Genomic DNA, 25548 nt, shown 5'->3' on the forward strand with positions numbered 1-25548 from the left:
ACAGCAATTAACAGCATTTCCTCCATTACCATACCATCACAACGTTAAGTGCAAAGTTACTTGTGGATAATGGAAGTAGTTTGATTATAATTTACTTAATAAATATGGCAAGTAAAATTTGTAGTGGAATGGGTAACACTTTAACAAATACTAATTGTAACAGAAGTCATCTGAAACATACAAAGACATTAAAAGGTTATATTCTTTCATACAGATCATAGCTAAAATTAATGAATCCTTTGCTAAACAAAGCAAAAACCACATTGAATATTAAGGTAGATAAGATTCTAGAGTATATCAGAATTGCTGATAAAGTTAAGATGCAAGTTGTTGTGATTAGTCAGTAACTACTAAGTCTGGCAAAGCGGCACAAAGACGTTTTAATCAGTACTTCTCGGCTGTGACTGAGAAACTTTTCTTCTAGTAGCTGTAATGGGGACTGCTTAAGCTGGCACTACTCATAGCACATCAAACTGCCTACAGCATATGGCGGGGCTGGCACTTTGGTATACAAGAGCTGCTTTTTGTTCTAATAGCATATCCTACCAATCAAGATTCATTATTTGAGCTTTCCCCTTTTAAAGAAAGAAAAGGGCATACACTGGACTTACAATGAGAATTCCCAGAAACCTGCCAGAGTTACTAGTAGTATTTTAGTTAAACCAAGATTCAGATAAACTGACACCATAAAATACTTTAAAACAGAAGCATTCAACTAAAAGGAGGAAAAGCTTTATTTACACCCAAAAGGCCATCAGAATTTTAGAAGGAAAATAGGTGCTTTTTTCATCAATGCCAACTGAATCCATTCTGATGAATAATGAAGAAAACTTTTGAATGAGAAGCTATACATCAAGAAAAATTACTTCAGAAAGACCATGGATAAAAATATAGCTTTCTAAAATAAAAGAAATAATGAAGTTTAATATTCTCTACCTAGAAGTTGAAGCTCAGTTCAAAAATTTGGACTTGCACAAATAACTGATTGCCATTCATAGGGGTAACTAGTCATGTTTTCCTTGGAAGTTACTGAAACTGCCTGTGAAGGTGCAAGTTACACTACTGTTGCTGTTAGCCCCATGAGTAACATCAAGCTCAATCACTGGAAAGTAATTTAAGGGATTTATGTTTTAAGCAAACGTGGAGAACTTTGCGTGTACCTACACATAAAACAGCAATGTGCTATGCTAAGATACCCACAGGAGCCTTGTGATGACAGTTCTGTATCCTTATTTGTTACCCAAGTCATCTTGGGAAGAACTGCAATGGTCAACTGTGCTGTGTTTTCGACGTAGCCTAGATAACACAAACCAAGTAATTATGTTTGTTCAAACAGCCTGTGACATTTCTTATAAAGTGACTTACCTTGACATTACTGTTTTCATGAGTTCAGCACGTCCAAAGTCAAACACGTGGAGCAGCATATCAACAGTCCTATCTTTGCAAAAATATCTATAAACATATTAAATCCCATGAACTACCCATAGGGATTACTCCTGCATACCACTTCTCCTATAACAAATGCAAGCAACATTCCTGTTGTATGTAGTCATATGAGCCTATACTCCTTGACAAAAAAAAAACCAACCAGGTTTTGACAGCAGGTGGAAAAAGAAACCAAATCTCTTCAAAACTACGAAGTCCACCTTCATGACCATAAGATCAACTCTTCTTCCCACCCAGTATCAGTTCTGACAGAGTCTGTGTAAAGGCAGTCATTTCTCAGGTAGGCAAGTTATAAGCTGTTCAGACCTTGAAGTTATTTGAAGGTGTCAAAATGAAAAAATAATTAAGTTATTGCAGTCTTGCTCTGATCTTCACTATGATCTTCCCCAAAAACTGGTTTTCAAAGGACAGCAGTGTATTTCATGCCAGACAGACTGACAATGCTGGAAAAATTCCTTTTTCAAAAGGAGAGAAGCAAAAGTAGCGACTGTGAACATATACAGGAAATAAACCAAATACAAGCCACACAGACACATTCTGTATAAGTAACAACTTTATTGTAACTTGATGTGCTGAAATGCAAAAATATTTTCAGCAACAAGGTACAAAAAGTATTTCACCATTAACATCAGCTGATAAAAAAAGGCTGGATGGTTTGATACAACTGTTTACATATCTGAATGCTTTTAATCATTTCCACCGCAAAACAGGTCTAAGTCATTTCACTGGTTTAATTTCTAAAATAAGACTCATTGATCTTACACCTTCAAAAACCAGGTTACAAATACAGTGAAGTTCCTTGCAAAACACTTGAAATAGTGAATTCCCTTTACAAATGTAGTCCATTTACTGTAAGCAGAAGCCAAGTTATGAGACTAAGTCAGTGTCTTGCTAGCTAAGGAGCTAAGCTCTGCACTAAATGCACTATCAACACCAGACAGCAGACAGTTAACATTCCATTTGTCAATTACAAAAAGTAAATCCCTTAAACTCAGAAATTTTAACCAACTGTAAAATCCAATGAAATTGAACAGTATTTCAGGTAGCAATATCTCATATTTGCAATTCACTGTCTTTCATGAAACACAGTTTCAAATACAGCACATCGTTTTATTCTCCCAAGGGAGAAAACTTACTATAAGGATTTAAAAGGAACATAATCTCCATGTACGTCTTCTACTGACCATCTGTGCAAAGGTGGATTTTATACCCAATGTTTAGAAAAACATCAGACTAGAGTAAATTGTGAAACTAACTTTGTGTCCATGATTATCACATTTTGACATACGCTTATCTTGTAACAGCAAATATTTTCACATTTTCACAAAAATATACCATTACTCAACTTGTATCTATAATACTTATTCCACTTTTTTGTGTAGTTTCCACCTCAGTGAAACTGAATTTAGGTAGAAAGAATCAACATGCAACAGAGCCTAAACGGGCAATTTTTAACTTTTCCATCTCAATTGTATATCAAATAGCATACTCCACCTTTAAGATTACCTTTTAAAAAAGATCTTGTGTCCTGTTAAATATTCCCTTCATTACAACGGTTTCCTAAAAAGGCACAATGTGTTCATACTTCTGCATGCAGTAAATGGACTCAGAAATAAGGATCATTTATTGAAGCATCTCCCACCCAAAGCGTCTCCTTAGGAGAGGTTCAAATAAAAAAAAAAAAAAAAAACCATAGCATTTTAACAGCAAATTGAGTCCTTATTTTTAGAAAGTCATTCTTGACAAAAAACACCGCACAGTCATACACACACACGCACGCACACACAGGACACATGCAGGGTTCTCCCCAGAAAAGTATGGAAGCAATGGTTCACATCTATCTGAGGGAGTAGTGTTGGCAAGCCAAAACATGGCACCTTCATACATTATATTCCTAATACATATATAAAACTAAGAAAAACCCTTAACATTTCAGCCTGAAAAAAACTGTCCATTTGTATCTAGATATTTTCATACCTGCTGCACTTAGAACTGACAACTGAGGTTTTGAAGGGCAAGCTCTTGAGATGTGGGGAATAAAAACAAGCTACTGACTCCAAAGGAGAAGGTTGTAATTACCAGCCAGCCCTGTTCCAGTGAGAACACTGCATGTAGTTAATTAAAGAATAAGAGGTGAATAATTAGTGCACTCACTTAATAATACAGCAACTGTTTCACTTTTTTCGCAAGAGCTGACGAAACTTCAAAACATACATAAGAAAATATCTAAACAGATCAATCACCATGTGGGTTGTTTGTTTTTTTTTCCTGTTAGTGTAATGTATGATACACATTGTCTGACTTGAAAAGTGGACACTCTACAATGTAGGTAATATTACAGCATAGTGTCTGACATTTTTTGGTACAAAGTGTGCTGTTAACTTTCTATTAAAAAAAATTTCATAAAAGTCCTTAAGCTTTCCATTTGATTACTGTACGCTGATATTTTTGAGTAAGCTGAACTGGACAATCATTACAGCATTAAATATTCAAGTCACTTCGTATGTTAGAGCTGCAAGTTTTACCAGTGATGAGTATGAGGATATATAGTCCTAACGCATTACACAGTGCAGCAAAAACATCACTATTTTGGAGAGAACAATTAGTTTTGTCTTACTGTGAAGAATGTTTATGAGATCTTATTTTAGATAAATACTTTAAAATTCATAAAAGGATAAATCTCTGCAAATATATAATTTGATGCCTTACGTTCTATTAAAGTTTCTGATTTTACAGTTTATCCATCATAAAGATTTAGTTAGAAGGTAAGAAGAAAATGCATCTTTAGAGGTTATTTTATTGTTCAAAATGGAACTGAGCATTTTTTCCAATTTACCTTTGCTAGTGATATCCTAGGTGCCAAAGTATAAAACTATATACTCTTTCCTCTAAAAATTTCCTTCAGAGCAATTAGATGAATCCTAATGAAATGAGGATGGAGATAGATTTTAAGATAGTAAACAATCTGAAATTCTTCCTCTCTCCTCCCTGCGTGACTTTTTTTTAATAGGCAACCTAACCCCCTTATGCAAATATGTTCATAAATTAGGTGAGATCTCTCCCATTCCCCACTGTCTTCCCCAAAAGGTATAGCATACTATCACTATTACAGTAAACTCAATGCAGTAACTCAGGAAACATTTAGAGTGTGCACTACTGCAGACTTTTCCTCCCAATTGTAAACAATGCTATCAAACACTGAGGATGTTGATATTAAAGCTAAGGTTCGCATCATAAAGAACTGGCCCATGACAAGCAGTTTATAAATGTTTCATCCTTTTCACATTATGCAGAATTTCAATACCATCCACAATGCTAGCACAATAACCGAAATGCAAGACTGAGCAAGTCTTTGCTTGCAAACTCCATCTGACATTTCAGGGAAATATTCCTCTTGATGTGTACATAACCTTCTTAGGTGTTAATGAAAGCTATGCACATAGGTCAAGATGGGAAAAAACCCTTCAAAACTTTGCCATTCACATGCCTTTTTCAAATAAGCAAAAATATTCTGTTACTTAAATACGAAAGCTTGCAATAGCCACCTTCAATTGAGTCTTAAAAGACATGCCTTTCTTTTCTAACAAAACTAAATCCCATGTGGCTGTGGGCATCTTAAAATGTATCTAAAAAGTTAAGCCACAGTTACCTGTACCTCATTAATTCATCAAAAGCAAAATATATATGTACCACACAACATACAAAAGTTACACATTAAAAGTGCATATTCAGAATCCATTTGGCCCATTTCTTCAATTTACATTTGGTCATTCTATGCATCCTTTACTTTCCTATGTAACCATACACATGGGATATATTTTTTTTCCTTATACAATACTATTCTGTTTTCACATTGAACAATCTTTACCTCTGTTCTGTTCTGCATTAAATGTAAACTAATGATGGACCATAAAGAAACACAAGCAAGAGGTTTATTCTGTGTTTCTTTTTACCATTTGGACAGCTTTGACACACACACAGTAAGCATTACAAACTGTAATGAAAATACATTTTTGGGCCAAACCGTTGCATATTTGCCCCCACAATGAAAAATAAATTATGTTCAAAGCAGTATATTGCCATAAATAGCCTGTAAGCATTTGCTGAAGGTAAACAGGCTCTCCCCATATTCAACACTTGCCTAGGGTACATTATGTGCCTCTGATTCAAGTGCTTTTAATGAGAGGCTAGTTAAAACCTTCCAGTTTAGCACAGGACCAAACTATAATCTTTTTTTTTTTCTTCTGAAAATAATGGAAGATCCCTTTCAAAAATTAATCTTCAGTTATCAACTTTACTGCATTATGGCGCTAGTGCAATCCTGCAGAGCCTAGTCAAAAAGACAAGGCACATTAAAAAATAATAATAATAATAAAAAAATCAAGATACATTAGACTATATGGACTAGAGTCATTGAAGATAATTTAAGGCCTTTCAGTGAATTAATCAGTCTAATTTAAAGCTGAGGATTAAACCATAAATTATCCATCTGAAAAGCAAACAATAGGCTTTTTCAGCTTCTGTTCTGTGGACAAGGATAACAAAAAATTTTTATGGTTTGTGAAAACACCTCTGGACATGGAGTAGAGTCAATTCAGTTTCTCTAAAGTTCATGGAAGATTTCATGACTGTTTTAGCCGTTTGCGTGGAATGCCAAACTGTGGACACTGTGCAGATGCTAGTGCGCGAAAGGCCTCTGCTACTAAGTGAGGGTGGGAGTGGATCATGGACTTCCAGCCTGCTGTTTCCATTATGTCTGTTGCTTGGCTGAAAACAGAAGTATTAATAATAGTCACACAACTTTACAAACCAAATGCAAAAAAACACAGTTGAGAAGAGCAGGCAAGACAACTATCACAGAAAAGCAGCTGAACGTTATGAGACACCAGTTTATAAATGCTGGTAAGGATGCCATAGGAAAGAAACAGCAACTTGCAATTTGGGTATACTAATACCATCACATGTAGGACATAAGGTACTTACTTATTCTGCTTTACTTAGTACTGGCAACACATTAGCTAGAGGCCTGCATCCAATACTGGGCACTGTGTTAAGATAACCACCTTGAAATCGCTCAGAAAAAACACAATAAAAGAGGAAATCTAGAAGAAAGTGAGGTCTAGTGTAGACACAAAAAGCTAGGGAAGACAAAGTAATTTCATTACATAGAAGGGCATGCTCAGTTTAGAGAGAGAAGGATGACAAGATGAATCAGCCAAAACAGCAGCAAAAATGATGCAGTTCATATGTTAGAAAAAGCAATGAAGACAGATTAGCTGCCTGACTACAGAGCCCTTCACTGCAAGCTCACAGTTTCACTACCAGTCAAGTATATATGAGAATATTCACTCCTTCAGTACAAAATCACAGACTACACTCAGAACGGCTTTCAATGGCCACTATGGATTCTTAACTAACATAGAAGCAACAACAAATTTCAGCAAGTATCCAGGAAATTAAAAGCTATGTATTTTCTCAATGTGTATGTTTACTTTTTTGTGAATATAGATTCTTCCGCATGTGAAGAACATTACACTGGTCGGTATGCATGCCGCATTGACACAGGATAAATTCGTAATTTTGAACCAACAATTTATGCATCAGGCCCAGGTTTCTGCTACCCTGCATTTTCAAGCGCCTTTCATAATCACCCTCATACTGCTTCAGGAATACTGTCAAGCATAAAGTTAACAGACAACATCTGTACCATATGATCTCTAAATAACCTTTGCACATTCCTAATGCAAGCCTTTAATCTTCTGCTGCAAGTCAGTAAAGGTAAGTGCCTTGAGAAACAATATCAAAGTTCAGACTCCCTGGTGCCAAGTGTTAGTAAATTAAGCCAGGCCTTCTCACGTTATTTCCCTGATTTATTGCAGATGCTTTAGCTGAAGCAAAGATGACCAGCATCTTAAATAGCAATGTGCCAAGACACAAGTCAACTCAGTAAATTCCAAATCACTTCAAAAGGAATACATCTGCTAGTTTACATTGTTACGTATGCCGACTTATCTTTATTAAGTTTTCTACTGGTATTTCACTATTTACCTTCTACCACTCCCTTTTCCACAGCATGCTCAATCATTAGGCCTGTGAAGATTTTTTGTTGTTGTTGTTGTTAAAGGAGAAGCACTAATTGTAAAGCAACTGGTACAACACACATTTTAACTTCTCTGGAGATTCTGACAGTAAGATAAGGGCTCTGCTTCATTTCACTGTTTCAGCCTACTGCTGGCTGTCTTCTATTCTGAGATTCACTTGAGCTGTTCCAAACACATGCCGCAATCGGTCTTACAGTCTAAGCCACATATTTTTGACCTATTCCCAGCGTAGGCAGAAGCACTTAGAGAGCCAGCCAGAGCAGAGGGACCTGACTAGTTGTGTGGCCTCAAGAGTACTAGTGCTGGCATGTGGGAAGGTGCACAAACACTGCCAAAGGCAAAAAGAGCAACTGCCCTCCTTTCTTTGGAAATACTGCAGGCTCATATTGACCTAAGCAAGTCATGAAACCACACTGGAGTTGTCACTCCTCCAGGCATAAACCTGGTTAGTCAAGAGAAAAGTTCCATTTATAAAGGTTGCTGCCACCATCTCACAGCACTGATACAAGTGGGGGAGAGGAAGGAAAACTAGCTATTGTTAGGGACCTCATGTTAGAAGGCAATTAACTCTACCTATCAGTTAAAGGGGAGGTTGCAATCATAACTGGGGTAGCATCTGCTGAATCCTACTTTACTTACAGTCAGTGACTGGCCTCAGTAGTGTGGACATGAAGCAACAGTTCTTAAGATCTGCAGTCTATTTAGCAGTGTTTGTACAGAACATCATGAGGCAGGAAAACTTACTTGCTATTCCAGTTTTTCCCATCTTTACACCCAAGTTGTCTAAGAACACTGCACCTGTAAGAAAGAGCCATGCTCATGATGAAAAGGTACACAAAGCATAAATACAAATATATGTACAGTCTCAAAAATACTACTTGCCTGTTAATGAAGTCTATTGCTTGTGCTTTTAACTGTTCAGCGCTGTGCAAATCTGCGAGGATAAGAATGTCAGCAACATTTTCTACCGAGAGGTTACTACAGAGTGCTTCCTCACACATGACCTTCAGCCGTTCCAGTGCATACTGATAAAAGAAAAAACTACACTAATCATTCTTCAAACTCATTTTTTCTACCAGTACCTCTACAGTTTTTACAACAGTTCCAGTCATGAAAGTCCTTGGTGCCTCTCAAGCTTAACGTCAAACCACTTCCAAACAGATAATTCTAATTCAGTATGCTGTACTGAAGAGTCCTCAAATGGTAAGACATGTATTAGGTTTGACACAAACTGATCAAATGCTTTACTAGGAGAACTTTAGAACAAAAATAACTCATTCAGAAGTTTTCATTTTCCTTCAGTTTGGTAGGGGAGGAAGAGCAAGAAACAGACACAGGCTCTATAATTATATTAGACATGTATACATCTCAAAGTGAGGGGCAAGAAATTATACAGTGGTAACATTCATGAAAATGTCCACGGGAAAATACATTAAACTAGCTTATTCCAAGTTCAGTCCTACCCCTACCTCTGAATTTCTTTATTTCTTCCATACCTTTGACACAGCCTACCAGAAAGCTGATGTAAAAGAATTGCATTCCCACATTATATTCTGCATTAATAAACTATGCTTTTCTGAAGGATGTCATAGTCCGAACAGGTTTCATTCAGCTGTATACATTACTACTGAGAGCTTACCCATCCCATTTAGTTCAGCATCCTCCAGATAAGAGCTTTCAAGTCTGAAAAGAATTTTAGACACAAGTAGCATATATTCAAGTTGCCACTTATACATTTGTATTAGCAACTGTTGAATACAATGAAGAAATGCCACTCAAGTCAAATTATTGGGCTAACTTCTATGTTTCTAGACCTATGCATTTTTACTTCCATTTTATTTCTATAGTGCTCCACAAGATACAGCAGTGTAGATTTGTTCTAACTGATATTTATTTACTCTAAATAAGGGTATTACCTGGTAGGAATAATGCCTTCTGTAAAATGTAAAACACAATTTTTTTTTAGATTATTATTTCACATTCAAAAGGAATAAAGTTTCCATTTTGATTCCCAGATATTGCAGAAAATCCCACCACTGCAACTTATTATCTATATTTATCAATTATGCGCTAAATAAAGGCCAGCATTCATAAAATATCATCACTTCACCTTTCTGTTTGGGTATACTGAAACCTGGTAAAACACCATCAGTTTTGGAAGATAAGATGCTGGCAATGAGAAGTGAAAAGAGCAAGAGTGGCAAGTTACCAAGGCCAGGTCAAAGGATCTTGAAAACTTAAGAATCCATTAAACTGCCAGAAAAAAAAATACATCTATTTTTTTATTGAAATTAACTACTGGTGTGACTTATTATGTTAAATGCTTTATATCAGGACTGATTATGAGAATAGGTAATTTTCACCACTAATATCTTAAAGATATGATTGCTCAACCAATACCAAAACTGCAAAGGTAGTTTAAGAAATTGCCATTGCAGCTGAGAATGAAAACTTCAATTACACACAATGAAGTATTTTCTGGATTCTAAACTACTTCTGCCTCCTCTGGGAAAGACAACTGTGTGTCCTCTGAGGATAGCTAAGTAAAACTTTAACTCAAGCTGTAAAGCAGTGAAGAAAAAAAAATCAGTTATTGAGATCAAAAGTTAGAAAACTGTAAATTATGATAGGGAATAATCTCACCTTAACTGCTGTGCTACTAAAAGCCCCTTTATCTCAAATATAATTGTAGAAAAAGTATTTCACAGAGTGACAATTTAAAGTAGACAAAGTTCCAATACAGAAGAGATGAAAAGCTAAAACTATTATGTTTGTAGGGAAAACAAAAAGATGAAAGTTCTGAAGTAGCAGTACTTTAGGAAGCACAGTTAATTCAAACACTTGCATATAGCCTCTTCAAGAGCACAAAGATCTAGGATACATTTTATTCAAGACCAATTTTCCAAGCATATTAATGGTCTCCAATCTCGTCTCAAAAAAAAAAAAAATTAAAAATTGGGTAGCAAATATAATTAATCTGAAATACTTCTGGTCAAGAAAGATTTATCAGCCTTCGATTGCTAAAAGGCTATCCTTTCCCTTCTTTCTCTATTTCTGATGAAATCTGTTTCTCATAATTAAAAAAAAATAAAAATACACAATCTGAAAGAGTGGTAGGTTTGGGGTTTTTTTTTTAGAAGAAAATTCCACAAGCAAACATGAGGTTTGAGAATTTAAAAGTCAATAACTTACTTTGTCTGCAGCTGCTAACAAATTGTCAGCCATTTTTTCAAGGTTTGGTGCTTTTCCCGTGTAAATGAACCTCATCATTTCTTTAAAAACTTCAGGATCTACATCATTTATCTCTACACGATTCTGGTAAAAAAAAACCAACAATAAATGCCTCTAAAATTTAGCTACAACTTTAACATATCAAATATCATTTGATGAACACTACGAGTTTTCATTTGCCATCCATTATGCAAAATCCTTACAAACTTAAGTTAGCATTCAACAATATTAAGCAGAAAGTAAATAAAATTAACAGCTCTTAAAATCCCATAGAAATCAGTTAGGAACGCTTCAGGAATAACTGCAACTTTTTTCTAGAAATGTCGAAGTCTGGACTATTGCATAGGTTGTACATAAAAAGAAAAAATCAAGGCACAGTTTCAGGAATACTTAAAAGTGCTGCTGAGCTTCCAAGCCAACCATGATGTGCTTGGAATACCACAAGTCAGAGCACCAGGCAGAACAAAGTCAGACATTTTGGCTCGACTTTGACTGAGTCAACACAGCCTACATTTGGTTCTCGGAATCCAAAAAGCAAACACAAAAGCTGATATAATTGACATTATATGTGCTGAAGCCCATCCTAATAAAATTGCGGTACTACATGCTTGACCCCACCCTCAAATAGTATTCCCTATAAGCAACTGACAAAGTAGGAAATTATTTCAAAGATGCAGAAGCAAGCACCAGACTCCTGAATGGAGTACACAATAGTACATGAGATGCACATGTTCTGGTTTCCTATCCACTGAACCACAAACAGTATTTACGAGTAAGGCTGCACTAGTGATTCACTGTTAACATGAAGGTGGAGGCCCCCAGCAATGGTGCATTACTGAAGCTGTGACATATCTGGATTTCTCTCATTTCAGAAATCTCTATAAAATGCTTCCAGTATTCCAAATCTACCTGTGAAAGTTTCCAGATTGCGTAAGTGCAGGGAAGAAAAATGCCATGCTTGTGAAACCCAACTGTACTTCCACCCGATATTCATCCAATGTATTTGTTCACACCAGTGGCAATCTTGCAGCCTCCAAGACTAAGTGATGGTCATCTATTACAACTCTTTAGTGAGCTGATCAGGTCCTTGCTTTTTTTTATGGATTCTGCCTACAACCAACCATTTTAGATATTTTTCTTCAGGAAAGACACAACTCCTTACTGTGGGAGAGATCAAGTGCATAAAAGCAGCAGTAGCTCTCTGTGCTGATTAAGTAACTATCCATCCAAAACACTTACACAGGTCAAGTACCTGCAGAAACTGAATGAAAAGGAGAGCTTCACTGCCTCAGGGCTTAATTTTAGTCATAATTCACCTGTTGTTTCTATGTCTCCTAGCTACCATATAAAATGTTTTAATACACTATCACAAAACCTTAGTAAAGTCAATCAGCTTATGTGAAGGCATAAACTGAAGCAAAAAAAGGGGCAAGTCAATTACATAAGTAGCTACTATTAGAAAACCCTGACTGATCTAGGGTAGGTACAAGTACTTGCAAGAACAAATCCTCCAGAACCCTTCCACATTCAACCCTAACTGTTCTACACAAGGAAATTCCCGCAGAACTCACCAGGAGGGCAATCAGTAGTACCCTCCTCCACTCATGCACCATCATACAGTACTCGTCTTGCTCAATTTGTAATACCTGAGTTTTCTACAACTTTTCCCTTTTTCACAAGATACAAATATTTACATGTGAAGTTTTCAGTAATGCTTACCTTTTTACTTTCCTCCATTTCATGTTCAAACATTGCATTAAAAACTGGAGATCGTGCTGTATCAAGAAAGGTAAATACTGAATATAGCCAAATTTAAAATTTTCAGCAATTTAAATTACAAAGTAATAGCAATACAAAGTAGAAAGTACCTGCAAGGACAGATTTATGAGCTTTGAATTCTTGTCCTCCTACATAAAAACTGCAATCTGTAAATCTTGTTGTTTCCCAGAGATTCCCTAAATCTTCTGCTAGTCGACATTCAGGTACCTTCAAAGTGTTTGTATTAGACTGTCCTGATATATTTACTGAGTCTTGGACCACGCTTACCTAACAGAAAATCACAGCAAGACAACTCCTTCATAACTGAATCACAGTAATAATTATATTACAGCACCTACTGCTAGAATTTCAGCAATTTCAAAGCAAAGCAAAAAAAAAAGTGATGTTTTTGGCATTAGGCCAGAACCATAAGCCAATGCTTTACAGTTTACTTTTAAGCAATATAAAACAAACAGGGCTTTACTTAGAGACTAGTATTTTGTATTTATCCAACCAAAACAAACAAACAAACAAAAAGAGCAGAATACCACATGCTACCAGAATCAATATGGCTCTTGGGATATCAGTGGGATAAAAAAAATAGTTAACTATCTGTAAGAGATAACAGTTCACTCTTTACACATTTAAGCAAAATACCTACAATATAAAATTGTAAACAGATCATCAGGATCACAAGGTCACAGCAAAGTTTTTAAGGGAATAATCCATAGAAATTTTGAATAATTATAACTTTTAACTACAGTAAGTCCATACTTCACCTGCAATGTGATAATGAAAACTAAGTACAAGTAACATAGGTCCTCCATTATTTCATTTTACTGTGTATAGCTGAGGCTGGAATCACCAGTCATTGTTTTCCAAACAAGATTAAAAGCCATTATTTCAGCAATGTAAGTCAATGAAGTAAAAGATGGAGTAGGTAACTTCAATAGTGAAATGCATGCTCACAGGATGTCATTTTGGTACAGAACTAATTAAGAAAACTGTGAAATATGTGCATTTGAAGTGAATATATTGCCATTATTCCCCATGTTTAAATCTGTCACGTGAGAACAGGACAGCAGCATTCTTACATGCTTTTTTTCAGATATCGTTACATATTGTTTTAATGTATGTTGGGAAAACAGAAATGCTCAGCAGGTTTTACTTCTGTTCCCTGAGATCACACGCCTGAGGAAAAAAAAAAAACAAAACACTTTTGTAAATAAGAGACATACTACAAGATCTTGATCACAAGATCTCCCAAATACAGTAGGGTTATATATTAAGAGAAAATGCTGATACTGTTAAGATCAGTGCTCAGTTTGATTTCTAGAGGCACAGCATCTGGAATAAATATGGCATAAAACAAAACAGCACAGCTAAGCTTCACAGAAAGTTGAAGCACAGCAAACGAAACTCCAGATCAGAAGAGGAAGATGATCAAATTAGGACAGCAGCTTGGGAATTTGAATCACTGCCTAATTCCCTGTTTCATCCCATACCTCCTTGTGATTAGTAGAAATTCCTTTATATTCTTCCACCTTCTAAAGGAAAAAAAAAATAAAAAATACCCCAGACACTGTGAAATTTCAGTTTGACATTAAGACTATAAATTTATAACACTAAAAATCTACAGAGCTATTGTGTACTTGATTTCACAGTTTTCATACACACAGAGTGATTTCAACAGATATACATACACACAAAGTTTCAGCTTAGCAAAGTTAGTCTTCTGTTGTCAAAGGAGAGTTCTGCTTCTTCAGAGACTTGACTCAAAAGTTCCTGAGCCAAGTTGCCTGCACAGCATCCTCCTGCTGGCTACAGACAAGTGCCTAGGAAGGTCACCTACATAGTCTTTATGTGTAATTAAATTGACCTATGATCTTCCAAACTTCTGTTGGTTTTTAATACACATTAGTAGTTGTGCAACACAACAATTTGCTATGATCCATCCTTTAAAGATATAACCCAAGCAAAATTTTAATTCACATCTCCTACCTCTGAGAGGCCTGGCATGTATTGTCTATAGATAGTAACAAGTTTTAAAAATTCTAAATACAGACACAGGAGTCTGATATTTCATATCTCACTTGTCCAGATGGTTCTTTTCTGTTTTTTTTTTGTGTTTGTTTTTTTTTAATTTGTTTAAATCAAGCTGAAATCCAATGAAGTTAATCCCACATAACTATTGAAACCTCATCTCAGGCTGAGTAACACCTGATACAATCCTTACTTGTGTTTATAAAAACCACTCACAAGATCAAAGGTATTTCTTTACTGAACTGAGGGATGATGAGAAGATGTCAGAAGAGCAAACAATGTATTTCAAAGAGCAGCAGCAATCCAGCCAGGATTTCCAGGTACTCCATCCAAAAAGGTCTGATGTATTTTACTGCTTAGGAAGCTATCCAACATGCAGCTTTTGTGCAGCCTACATACTTTAGGGATACAGGTCCTATTTGCATTGCATTCTCTCACATGTAAGGGTACAGAAAAAAATGCATAAACTAGGACTTCAAGTTTTGTGTGTGAAGACAGTTAATGAGGATAATGTCTATTATTTTCTTGGTTTTGAACCCATGGTAAACTAATAGTAAAGATAATTTAAGTGATACTCCAGACTACTTTCTTGACATAAGCTAGGTAAGAGATCTGTGAAAGCACTCACTAGGAAAAACACCCCTGCAGAGAATTTACTATTCTATTTGTAAAAGTGCCTGCAAGACTTCAGTAACTGCAGGTTATATGGAATATACAAACTGAGCGAAACACATCAGTTTGCTTAAAAAAAAATTAAAATTATGAAGTTGTATTTAATCAGGAGCTCACTTGTCAGTGGCAACACCAGACTTTGCAAAGTATTTCACTTAACAACCCTTCAGTTTCCAGTCCAAGGACATAGCCAAGAACACTCAACACAGAAGGAATATCTTTGCTGCCAAACAAGACCAAAAAAAATCCTGCAATTCAAAAGGGAGAAAAGAGCCAACCAATACAGCAGGTACCCACTGATCTTTACTAAATACCTGCTATGACTGGTAAATTTTAGCAATATAGTTTTAAGAAGTGGTCAGTCCTCCAATTAGGATACAAATAGGAAGGCAAACACAGAAATTACAACTTACAGTTCACTTTTAAAGGACAAAAACTTCAAACTTGTCTATAGAAACAAGTCCTTCAAACAACACCTAGTTCTTCAGGTGTCATTAGAAATGACAGAACACACCAGATTAAACTAATTTCAAAATTATTTGGATTACTGAGGTTGTTTTTTCCTTTAGCCTAAAATAAGCCAGAAGTTATTTAACATGCTCACTGTGCACGACTAAATGTACTTTCTTCCAGCATTTGTAATCAGGGTAGGTCAAACACTTAAAAAAAAGCCATTCGCATTAAGACATCAAGAAGTTTTGTAGCGAAACACAGCTATATTTAAAGATTAGCATCAAGATTTACAGAGCAATGTTTCCTTCTGGAAAATTCAGTATTTGTTCGATTTTAAAAAACAAAGCAAAAAACTTTAACATTAAATAGTGACCTATTTACAAAACCAAAAAAATATTCATTTACAAAGTATTCATTACAAGGAAAACTTAAAATGAGAAAATACCCAAAAGTATCTTCACAGAACCATAAGACACTTGTTACATCAGCTTTTATCACCCAAATAATTGTATTCATAACAAATTTATCATGCTGCTCATTTAACTTGTCTAAGTGAAAATAAGATGCACTATATTTGCAATATCTAGTCTCAGGGGGCACATTTCAATTATTCTTCCTACACAGCATAATGACATATAATTAAATTGTAATCTTGCCAAGACAATTTTACATATTTCCTGCAAATACACAAATCAAAGCAAACTTATTAGTAGTTAGAACATCTATCATCCTCCTAAGTCACTAATCACTTTATGGTAGCAGAGATAACCAGCCAATGAGTATTTTACACTGTACTTATACTTTCTCTAGTTCCCATTTTTAACATTGAGTAAGCATTTTACTGAATTTTAATGACAATTTAGGTTACAATATAACTGATATAGAAGTGACCCCTGATGCACCATGAAGTTAAATATACACCACAGCTCTCAATATTAATTCTCAACATTAAGCAGTCCTTCTACAGGATTCTTGCATTTGTTCAGAAAGCAAAATATAAAATCATTATTTAAAAAAAAAAGTATTTCATTTACTGGAAATACCTGATCATTGGTTAAAATCATCAATTATGATATTACAGAAATATAGATTCTGACAATCGGGGTTTTTATAATGCAAACCAAAATGCAGACATTCTTTTTGCTTATCCAGTCAAAACCAATCCTGTAATTCCAAATACAACATCTTTAAATAAAAGTGACCTCAGTAAAAGAGTACTTCTACAGAGAGCATGTGTAAGCCTCCTTTTACAGAAGTAATCCTAAAATAATCCTAGGAGATTCATGGTGAAGTCCAATAGTTTACAAGTGATCAATTCAGACCTATTCTAAACTTCAGTATACATGTAGAAAAAACCCCAACAAATGCAATGCAGACAAAACAAGTAAATGTGTATTTTACCATATTATAGTTTACAGAAGAAAACGTTAAGATATCACTGCTTAAATCAATGTTAACCTTTATTAAAGCAGAAAACATTTTACTTAAAAGTTTACCACTTATAAACCTATACCCACCTCACAAAATAATGTAAGCTTGTCATCTGGTAGAAGACCATTGGCTTCATCCAGTAAAAAGTCTCTTCGGATAAATTTCTTAAAACCCCAGTCCTTGCCTTGCACAAATCGATATGCTCTTTGGCTTTCTGATAAAATACAGTCAATGTACAAATAAAGCAACTTAAATAAAAATATTAGCAAATAACAACACCTAAATGCTATATTAAAGCCAAGCATTAATCAAAAAATAAAACCATTTAGCATGTTTGGATCATATGTCACACTGAGAAAACCCACAACTCTTAAAAATATAATGTTGTAATTGCATTATTTTATGAAACACCTGATAGAATTTAATAGAGCAAAATTTGCAATTCAAGCCGGATCACCCCCTTAGACGCTATCTTAGGCGCCATCCAGCAAAAAAGGAGTTTTTCAGTTAATGTTTAAGAATGCCAATGTGTCAAAACAGAAATTGTTCACTGGGAAGTACCATTACAATGAATTTGTCACCACAAGTACATTCTGACAGCACTTCTGCAGTTGTCACAACAATCTGTTTTGACTTCCTCCTGGAATGGAAAATCATGTTTCACAGGCTGAAATTATTTTGAAATACGGTAACAGCACTAAAAAAGGCAAAACAGAAATAAAAGCTTTCAAGTAACAAACTTTTTTTTTTGGTCATAAAAAGGTATTATTTATATTTACCTTCTAGCCATAGTTAGGATAATTATTTTTTTTTTTTTAATCCATTGGATTTCCTGTGACCATACAACCCTTTTTTTCCCAGTTCTAGTGTTCATAGCCCACAAAAGGGTTCCCAAAGTCATATCAGTGCAAATACATGTAATTCTGAAAGATTAGTTATTTTACATGGCAGGTTCACTATAAGGTGTTCACTTGTTCCACAGGGAAGAGCATTATATACTTCTATGTGGAACTAAAACATAGAATCATAGAATAATTAGGGTTGGAAAGGACCTTAAGATCATCTAGTTCCAACCCCCCTGCCGTGGGCAGGGACACGTTATGCTAAATCGTATCACCCAAGGCCTCGTCCAACTTGGTCTTGAACACTGCCAGGGATGGAGCATTCATGGGAAAGAGGTTATCTGGGAATACCTTTGAGAATATCTGTAGAATAAACCACATTCTGAATCAGATTTAGAAAGACTGTTCAAAATGAAGAGAGCAAGACTACTTCTGAAATAACATGGAGTCCGAGGGGAAGGGGAAAGAATCCCAAAAAGAGTTCTCCAAGATAGATTTTTTTTTCATTCCAAAAAGCTGGACAAGAAACATGTCATCATATTTCCATACAATTCCACACAAAGCTGTATGGATAGATACTTTAGCCTTTTAGAGAAGAATTTAGAAGTCAGAAGTTTGTTATAAAAGCAATGTATTTTCCATTACAGAATCTGTTAAAATATAATTCGTTCTACAACATCTAAAATAAAGATATCAGGAAAGTCAGACTTCACTATTCAGCTTGGTAGCATCACTGAAATAGACTTGACCATTTAACACACCACACATGCTAGGAAACATATGTCTAATACGTTGTCCTCACTGCCAATAGCTGGAAAAATGACATTCCTAACAGTTTTTCCACTAGAATTAGACCAAGCAGAATATATTGTACAGGTTTTGATTCTGTTTTTTTAATACAATGAAGAACCACTCAGGAACTGACAATACAGGAGGTGTCTCCAGCACACATCCTTACACTGCAGAAAACAGAAGCAGAGGAAAATACACTTACCAAGTGCAGTGTGGGCTTTGAGGGCAACAGAACAAATGTCAAATACTGTTACATTTAACTTTGTATGCCAAAGAAAAATTATCATTTTAAAAAATACCATTTAGGTTTTCTGTCATCTGGATCAGCATTTTCACATTTTTATCAACTTGCCAAAAATCCACAACAAACCTCAGAACAGAATGAAAACATAAAACCAGAAAAAAAATGAAGAGGTTAAAATTGTTTTCCTCTGGATTCAGCCCAATTCTTTATTCTGAAAACAGTTTTTACTGTTATCAGCAACAACCAGTGATAAACCCTCTGAAATTGTGACCAGTAGCAATTTAAGTACACAAAACCCACAAAAATAAAGCAACATAAAAGCATAAATGTGGTTCTTTTCCTCCTAATAAAGCCCAAATGTTACTTTGTTATGTATTATGTTATGCTCCTTTTGCATCAAAAGGAGCGTGACCAGCAGATCAAAGGAGGTGATCCTGCCCCTTTACTCTGCTCTCATGAGACCTCACATGAAGTACTGTGTGCAGTTCTGGTTTCCTCAACATAAAAAGGACATGGAACTGTTGGAACAAGTCCAGAGGAGAGCCATGAGGATGATCAGGGGACTGGAGCACCTCCCCTATGAAGACAGGCTGAGAAAGTTGGGGCTGTTCAGCCTGGAGAAGGCTGCATGGAGACCTCACATGTAACGGGTAAAATTTAAACAGGGGAAGTTTAGACTGGATATAAGGAGGAAATTCTCTCCTGTTAGGGTGCTGAGGCACTGGAATAGGTTGCCAAGGGAGGTTGTGAATGCTCCATCCCTGGCAGTGTTCAAGACCAGGTTGGACGAGGCCTTGGGTGGCATGGTTTAGTGTGAGGTATCCCTGCCCATGGCAGGGGGGTTGGAACTAGATGCTCTTAAGGTCCTTTCCAATCCTAACTATTCTACGATTCTATGATTTTATACACAGCTTCATCATCTGGAAGCAGTCTGCACGTGAATTATGAATTTACAAAGGACATCTGAAGTCGGGCATCACGATACTGTATAAATAAAAGTACAGAACAGAAGCAAATGGCAAATGGCTGGAAAGTCCAAGAAATAAGACTTCTGTTGGTAATGTCCCAAAATAAAAATATGTTTCCAATTCCTGTAGTGCCAAACACAGGACAGCTACTACTGCAGAAACTGAAAACACTAGGATTTTGGGGGTTTAGCACCTTGTGATTTTTAGCATTTAAAGTAACACTTCTGAAGCACCTCTCTGAAGTGCTCACAAACTCATGTACACAGGATGAGGAAGAAATAGGAGAAATTAGAAGTCTGTGTTCGGTTGCACAGCTATCATCTTGCCCCCACACAGACACAGTAGGATAGCTCATGGGACCATAGGGCTGCAGTGGACAGGTTCAGTCTCCTTGGGAAGGCTAGGCTACCCTTTACATGAGACCTATAGGAATGCATGGAGCTCTGCCCTGCAGATGATGAACCAGCAGAGAACTTACGGGATTAGAGGGGATGCCAGTGCAAACAATGTGCTCAGTGTCTGCTTGCAGACCTACTCAGCAGGAAGAAACAGGCGACTGGTGATTAGGTGCTGGTGGGCAACAAATGAACGAGTCATCAGTGAACCCCTAAAGCAAAAAAGGACCAGCAGTATCTAATTAAACTCTAGAAAGGTTGCCCAGGTAAGTTGCAGAGTATCCATCCTTGGGAGATATTCAAAGCATGAGATTCCAAGCAAACTGCTCTGGTTGATCCTGCTTTTGGCAAGGGGATTAGACAAGGCAACACCCAGAGGTCCCTTGCAACCTCAATAATTCTGTGATTCTCTGATTATTTTGAAATATTTTTTGATGTTCACATTGCAGTTTTATTTAACTACATACATCAGTCCACTACCGGACTTTGTCAGTGACATGGAAAGCGGGATTGAGTGCAGGTTTGCCAATGACACCTGTGTGGTTTGGTTGATACGCTGGAAGGAAGGAATGCCATCCAGAGGGACCCTGACACACTTGTAAGGTGGGCCGATGCCAACCTTATCGCACTTGAACAAGCCAAGTGCAAGGCTCTACACCTGGGTCAGAGCAATCCCAGGCACAGCTACAGGTTGGGCAGAGAAGAGATTCAGAGTAGCCCTGTGGAGAAGACTTCGGGGTGTTGGTTGATGACAAATTGAACATGAGCCAGATTCAGTGTGCGCTCACAGCCCAGAAAGCCAACCGTACCCTGGGCTGCATCAAAAGAAGTGTGACCAGCAGGTCGAAGGAGGCGATCCTGCTCCTCTACTCTGCTCTCGTGAGACCTTACTTGGAGTACTGTGTGCAGTTCCGGTGCCCTCAACATAAAAAGGACATGGAGCTGTTGGAACAAGTCCAGAGGAGAGCCATGAGGATGATCAGGGGACTGAAGCACCTCCCCTGTGAAGACAGGCTGAGAAAGTTGGGGCTGTTCAGCCTGGAGAAGGCTGCATGGAGACCTCACAGCAGCCTTTCAGTATCTGAAGGAGGCCTATAAGGATGCTGGGGAGGGACTCTTCAATAGGGACTGTAGTGACAGGACAAGGGGTAATGGGTTCAAACCTAAACAGGGGAAGTTTAGGTTATATGTAAGGAAGAAGTTCTTTACTGTGAGGGTGGTGAGGCACTGGAATGAGTTGCTCAGGGAAGCTGTGAATGATCCATCCCTGGTGGTGTTCAAGGCCAGGCTGGACAGAGCCTTGGGTGACATGGTTTAGTACGTGGTGTCCCTGCCCATGGCAAGGGGGTTGGAACTTGCTGATCTTAAGGTCCTTTCCAACCCTAACTATTCTATGATTCTACAATTCTGTCTCAAGCTAAAAACTACGAGCTTTGTTCATGTAACAGAACCAGGAGGCCTGAAGAGATTGAAGCAACCGACTATATCAGTGGAAGAGGATAAATAGAGTGAATGTATGTATTTCCTTTCCTTCCAAGAAGTCCAACCATTTAAGTTTTAGATTTGAACTCAGTTTTGTGGATTTATTTTCAAGATTACAAGCGTGTCTAGTTACATAAGGAGAAAGCAGCATGAACTTTGGGTATGAGTACTAGAGAGCTACAGATTTTTCCAAGAAATTCAGAACTTGCAACAGAACAGACCCTGCAAGATCTCAAGTCCTGGAGTAGAAGGAAGAAAGGTAGACAGATTCTTCATATATAGAACTAGCAACAGCATAAGCTCAGTGCAGACCAGCATTAAAGTACACATTTTCATGAGAATTCCAGCTTTTCCAAAAAGTGTTTCCAATGCAGGTTAAGCTTGTAACTTTAAAACTAAGAGCCATATTTTTCATATTAAAGCAGCAATTAAATCACTGTTTATTTCAAAGTTTCCTTCCTAATTCCTCAGATAAATATGGCTCATGTTTCTAAAGTTAGAGTGTAAATGAGATGAACTAGACCAAAACACTGTAAAGGAGTGTCTAAAAAAACCCCAAACACCAACCATGCATGTTTATCCCAATTAACTATGGAAATCAAACACTTCCACTGCAGCTAGAAACAAGCAAATACACCCCTAATAATAGGAAGCAAGAATAATCTGCTAGAAGAGCAAAGTGACAAGAATTTGGAGTGACGACAGTAATTTATACTGCTCAGGATAGAATTAACATAGCTCAGCAATCAGGAAAGTGTGAAACATGAACAAGATTTTTAATTAAGTTTCTAAAAGTATATTAAAAATGTATTTTAAAGTTTACCTCAATACTAAATTCTGTTCTCAACTGAAAAACTTACAAGGCTGATTTTTTTGGGAATGCTTTTACAAATCCACACGTAATACATTAAGATTCCCTTACCCATTGCTTTTGTTTCTTCTCTTTTAGCATTCAACAGGGAAAATTTGAATTTTGCTCTGACTTCACTTTTAGGACAACTGACTAAAAGCAGATATAATGACAGGTAGTCTTTGCTTTCATCATCTAATCCCTTTGGATTTACTCTCAGGCACCTGAAAGGAACACAGAAATGGTACATTTCTCAATAGTATCCAGAATAAATTCAGAAATACTTCTACAAAATACAATGATACATACTACAAAAATGAATGTTTCCCTTATGACTGTTGAAACTTTGAAATTAGAACCAATCTGTACCTACAGTAAAACTTCAAGAAATATGAGGTTTAATATTTATTTGCAATTGAATTTTGCAACTTTTGTGAGTGGGAAAACCAAAAACAAATAAAAAACCCCAAACAAAACCCACAAAGAAGTTGCTAGAATAAAGACCTTACCACTTCATTTTGTCATTTGGCCCTGATGAAAAGGTAGAACTCTTTAACACTTCACCCATTTCTTCTCGGCAAAAACTGAAGTTATTAATGGTCCACATGTAGGAAAATTTTACTACTTTAACCTGAATAAAAGATGCAGAGATGTAGAGACTGTCAATAAAATTTAACTTGCACCAGCTAGTTAGATTGTCAACATGGCTCAGTAATTTTATTTTTTATTTTTAGTTATAATTATGACTAGAAAATAAAGGCGCTGGAATTTATGTAGATTACCTGTGTGTAGCACCAGCTTTCAGCCACAGGTCCACTGGACATCTCCCCAGGAGGAGGTGGGGTGGGAACCCTTGACATTGCCACTTATTGCAGGTTTATAGTATCAAGATAGCAATCCAGACTTCAGTAATTCTCCTAAAAAAAATAATTTAATACATTTTGTTCACCCTTTATAAGTGTGGAAAGAAATATCCATTGATATCCATATTACTATGTTTACTAAATGATGCAACTGAAAGAGGACAATGGCTTTGCTATTTAGATGAGCTAGATGTCTGACATTAATGACCACTTGTACTCAAAATCCACAGGCTGAATCTTCATTGAAATACTTCATAAAAGCAAGCACTTGCGCATCATACAATACCACTAACAACCTTACTTCAACGTCACCTTTGCAAATTACCACCTTGATCACACCAGTTGTGTTACAACTTTCTTCAGGATCTTCTCCTTTGATTTGGAGAGTAACTAGGGCCTTGTGAGCACTCAGTTATTACTACCAATGTATTAGTTGCCCACACAAGCATAATTCAGTGCTGGAATCACACCTAGCTACCAGGTTCAAACAATCCTGGGATTTCTCGAGGGAAGGAAAGAAATTAAACTTGCATTTAAAGTATTTTCTTCATAGATCTTTCATGACTGCCTTGTATGTTTAACACCAACAGATTCAACTGCAGAACTATAAGCACCATAATCATGTGTTTGTTCCTTATCGGAACACAAAACTGAAAACCAGCTTAAGACAACTTGCCAAACCCGAAGAACTTTCTAATAGCAAATAAAGCCGTATTGTTATGGATTATCACCTAACAGAGCACTACAATTTTTTTCTGCCCATCAGAAACTGAGTCACATGCCCAGATTCATTACATCTAGCCACAGACACCAAGTTAGCAGCCTACTTGTGCTAGTCTTGGTATATAAGTAATGAATGAAGGCGGGCTTTTCAAGAGGGTAGGCTCTGGGTTACTGGGCTGACTCTCCTTTAGAGTAGGGTTTGCTGTCAACTTTAGACAGGTTTCTGCCAGAAGCACAGCTTCTCACTTAAGCAGCTCCATTAAGTTGCAAAAAAGAAATTAACCCTGATCAAACCAGATGAAAGTGACAATTGTCTGCCACCAAATATTTTCTCTTAGTACAGAAAGTTTCTTTAAACATATCCTGCTATCGCTGAAGCACCATCAGAAAACTACAATCTTCCTGCAACATTTGAGTGTTTCTGCATAGAGGTCTTTTGTACTTGTGACAGAACAGCAGTAGTTGTCTTACTCAAAAGATGCGATTGCACATCACTAACCATATTGGAACTCTTTTTTTAGGGACAGGCAACTTAGAAACAAGGGTTTATGCAAGCCTTTGTAAGAAGATACTACAAGACCACGTCATTCAGTCACAATGTGAACAAATTTATTATTCCTATAGGGAAAGAATTCTCTGCAAATCACTATGAACCTCGGTAGATGTCTTCCCTCTTACCTTTCTAGGGCTGCTTCTCACTTACTTTTGATAAGAATTAGCCATTCCTCACTAAATCCTGCTGGCATGGGAATCACTCTGAAATGTATGAAACCTTGAAAACAAAATTGATTCTCAGTTTATGAGGAAGCAGATGCTATATAATCAGATCCCATACTGGATCTCTACTAACAGACCTACTATGACTAGATATATAAAAAAAATTAAATAAAAATTAGTGAATAGGTCTTCTGCAAGACATGGATCAGAGACACTGAAGTGTAATCATAAATACAATTCAGCTCTTATAAGTTATCTTTTTGTAAGTAAAACTTGATTTTATTTATGGCAATCTTCAGTACTTAAAAGTACTTTCCATAGATGAAAACTAGAAACAAACAGCCACCCTAAATTTAAGGTAATGGAACTTGCTTGCCCTGTATTTTTTTTTTTTTAAGCAAGAATTGCGTGTATTGTGGAAACTGTGTTTACAGAGATTTTGTTTGCAGGTTTACAACTTGTTTTGACTGTCTGTACAAAACCATGCAGAGTAAAATTCCTGGGAAACATACATGTGAACATCCCTCTTTCATAAAG

At 36.5% G+C, this 25548-nt stretch overlaps 1 protein-coding gene across 4 annotated transcripts in view; it reads right to left on the reverse strand.

Moving 5' to 3' along the window:
* Positions 1-1981: 1981 nt before the first annotated feature.
* Positions 1982-25548, reverse strand: part of SPOPL (speckle type BTB/POZ protein like) — a 39060-nt gene continuing 15493 nt past the window's right edge. For 2 of the 4 annotated variants that reach the window (XM_057401814.1, XM_057401815.1), the window contains exons 2-11: positions 23491-23625; positions 23218-23339; positions 22781-22932; positions 17222-17349; positions 12647-12824; positions 12498-12553; positions 10740-10862; positions 8430-8572; positions 8292-8345; positions 1982-6213 (exon numbers count right to left, since the gene is read on the reverse strand). In XM_057401814.1, the coding sequence (XP_057257797.1) occupies positions 6069-6213; positions 8292-8345; positions 8430-8572; positions 10740-10862; positions 12498-12553; positions 12647-12824; positions 17222-17349; positions 22781-22932; positions 23218-23339; positions 23491-23568 (1179 nt within the window). In that variant the 5' untranslated portion in view covers positions 23569-23625 and the 3' untranslated portion in view covers positions 1982-6068. Of the gene's footprint in view, positions 6214-8186; positions 8346-8429; positions 8573-10739; positions 10863-12497; positions 12554-12646; positions 12825-17221; positions 17350-22780; positions 22933-23217; positions 23340-23490; positions 23626-25548 lie in introns of all 4 variants that reach the window. The other 2 variants (XR_008971282.1, XM_057401816.1) reach the window with 2 other exon arrangements.

Source organism: Pezoporus wallicus, unplaced genomic scaffold, assembly GCF_028554395.1.
Source record: "Pezoporus wallicus isolate ANWC-B61680 ecotype Strahan unplaced genomic scaffold, APGP_CSIRO_Pwel_v1 contig_865, whole genome shotgun sequence".
Taxonomy (NCBI): Eukaryota; Metazoa; Chordata; class Aves; order Psittaciformes; family Psittacidae; genus Pezoporus; species Pezoporus wallicus.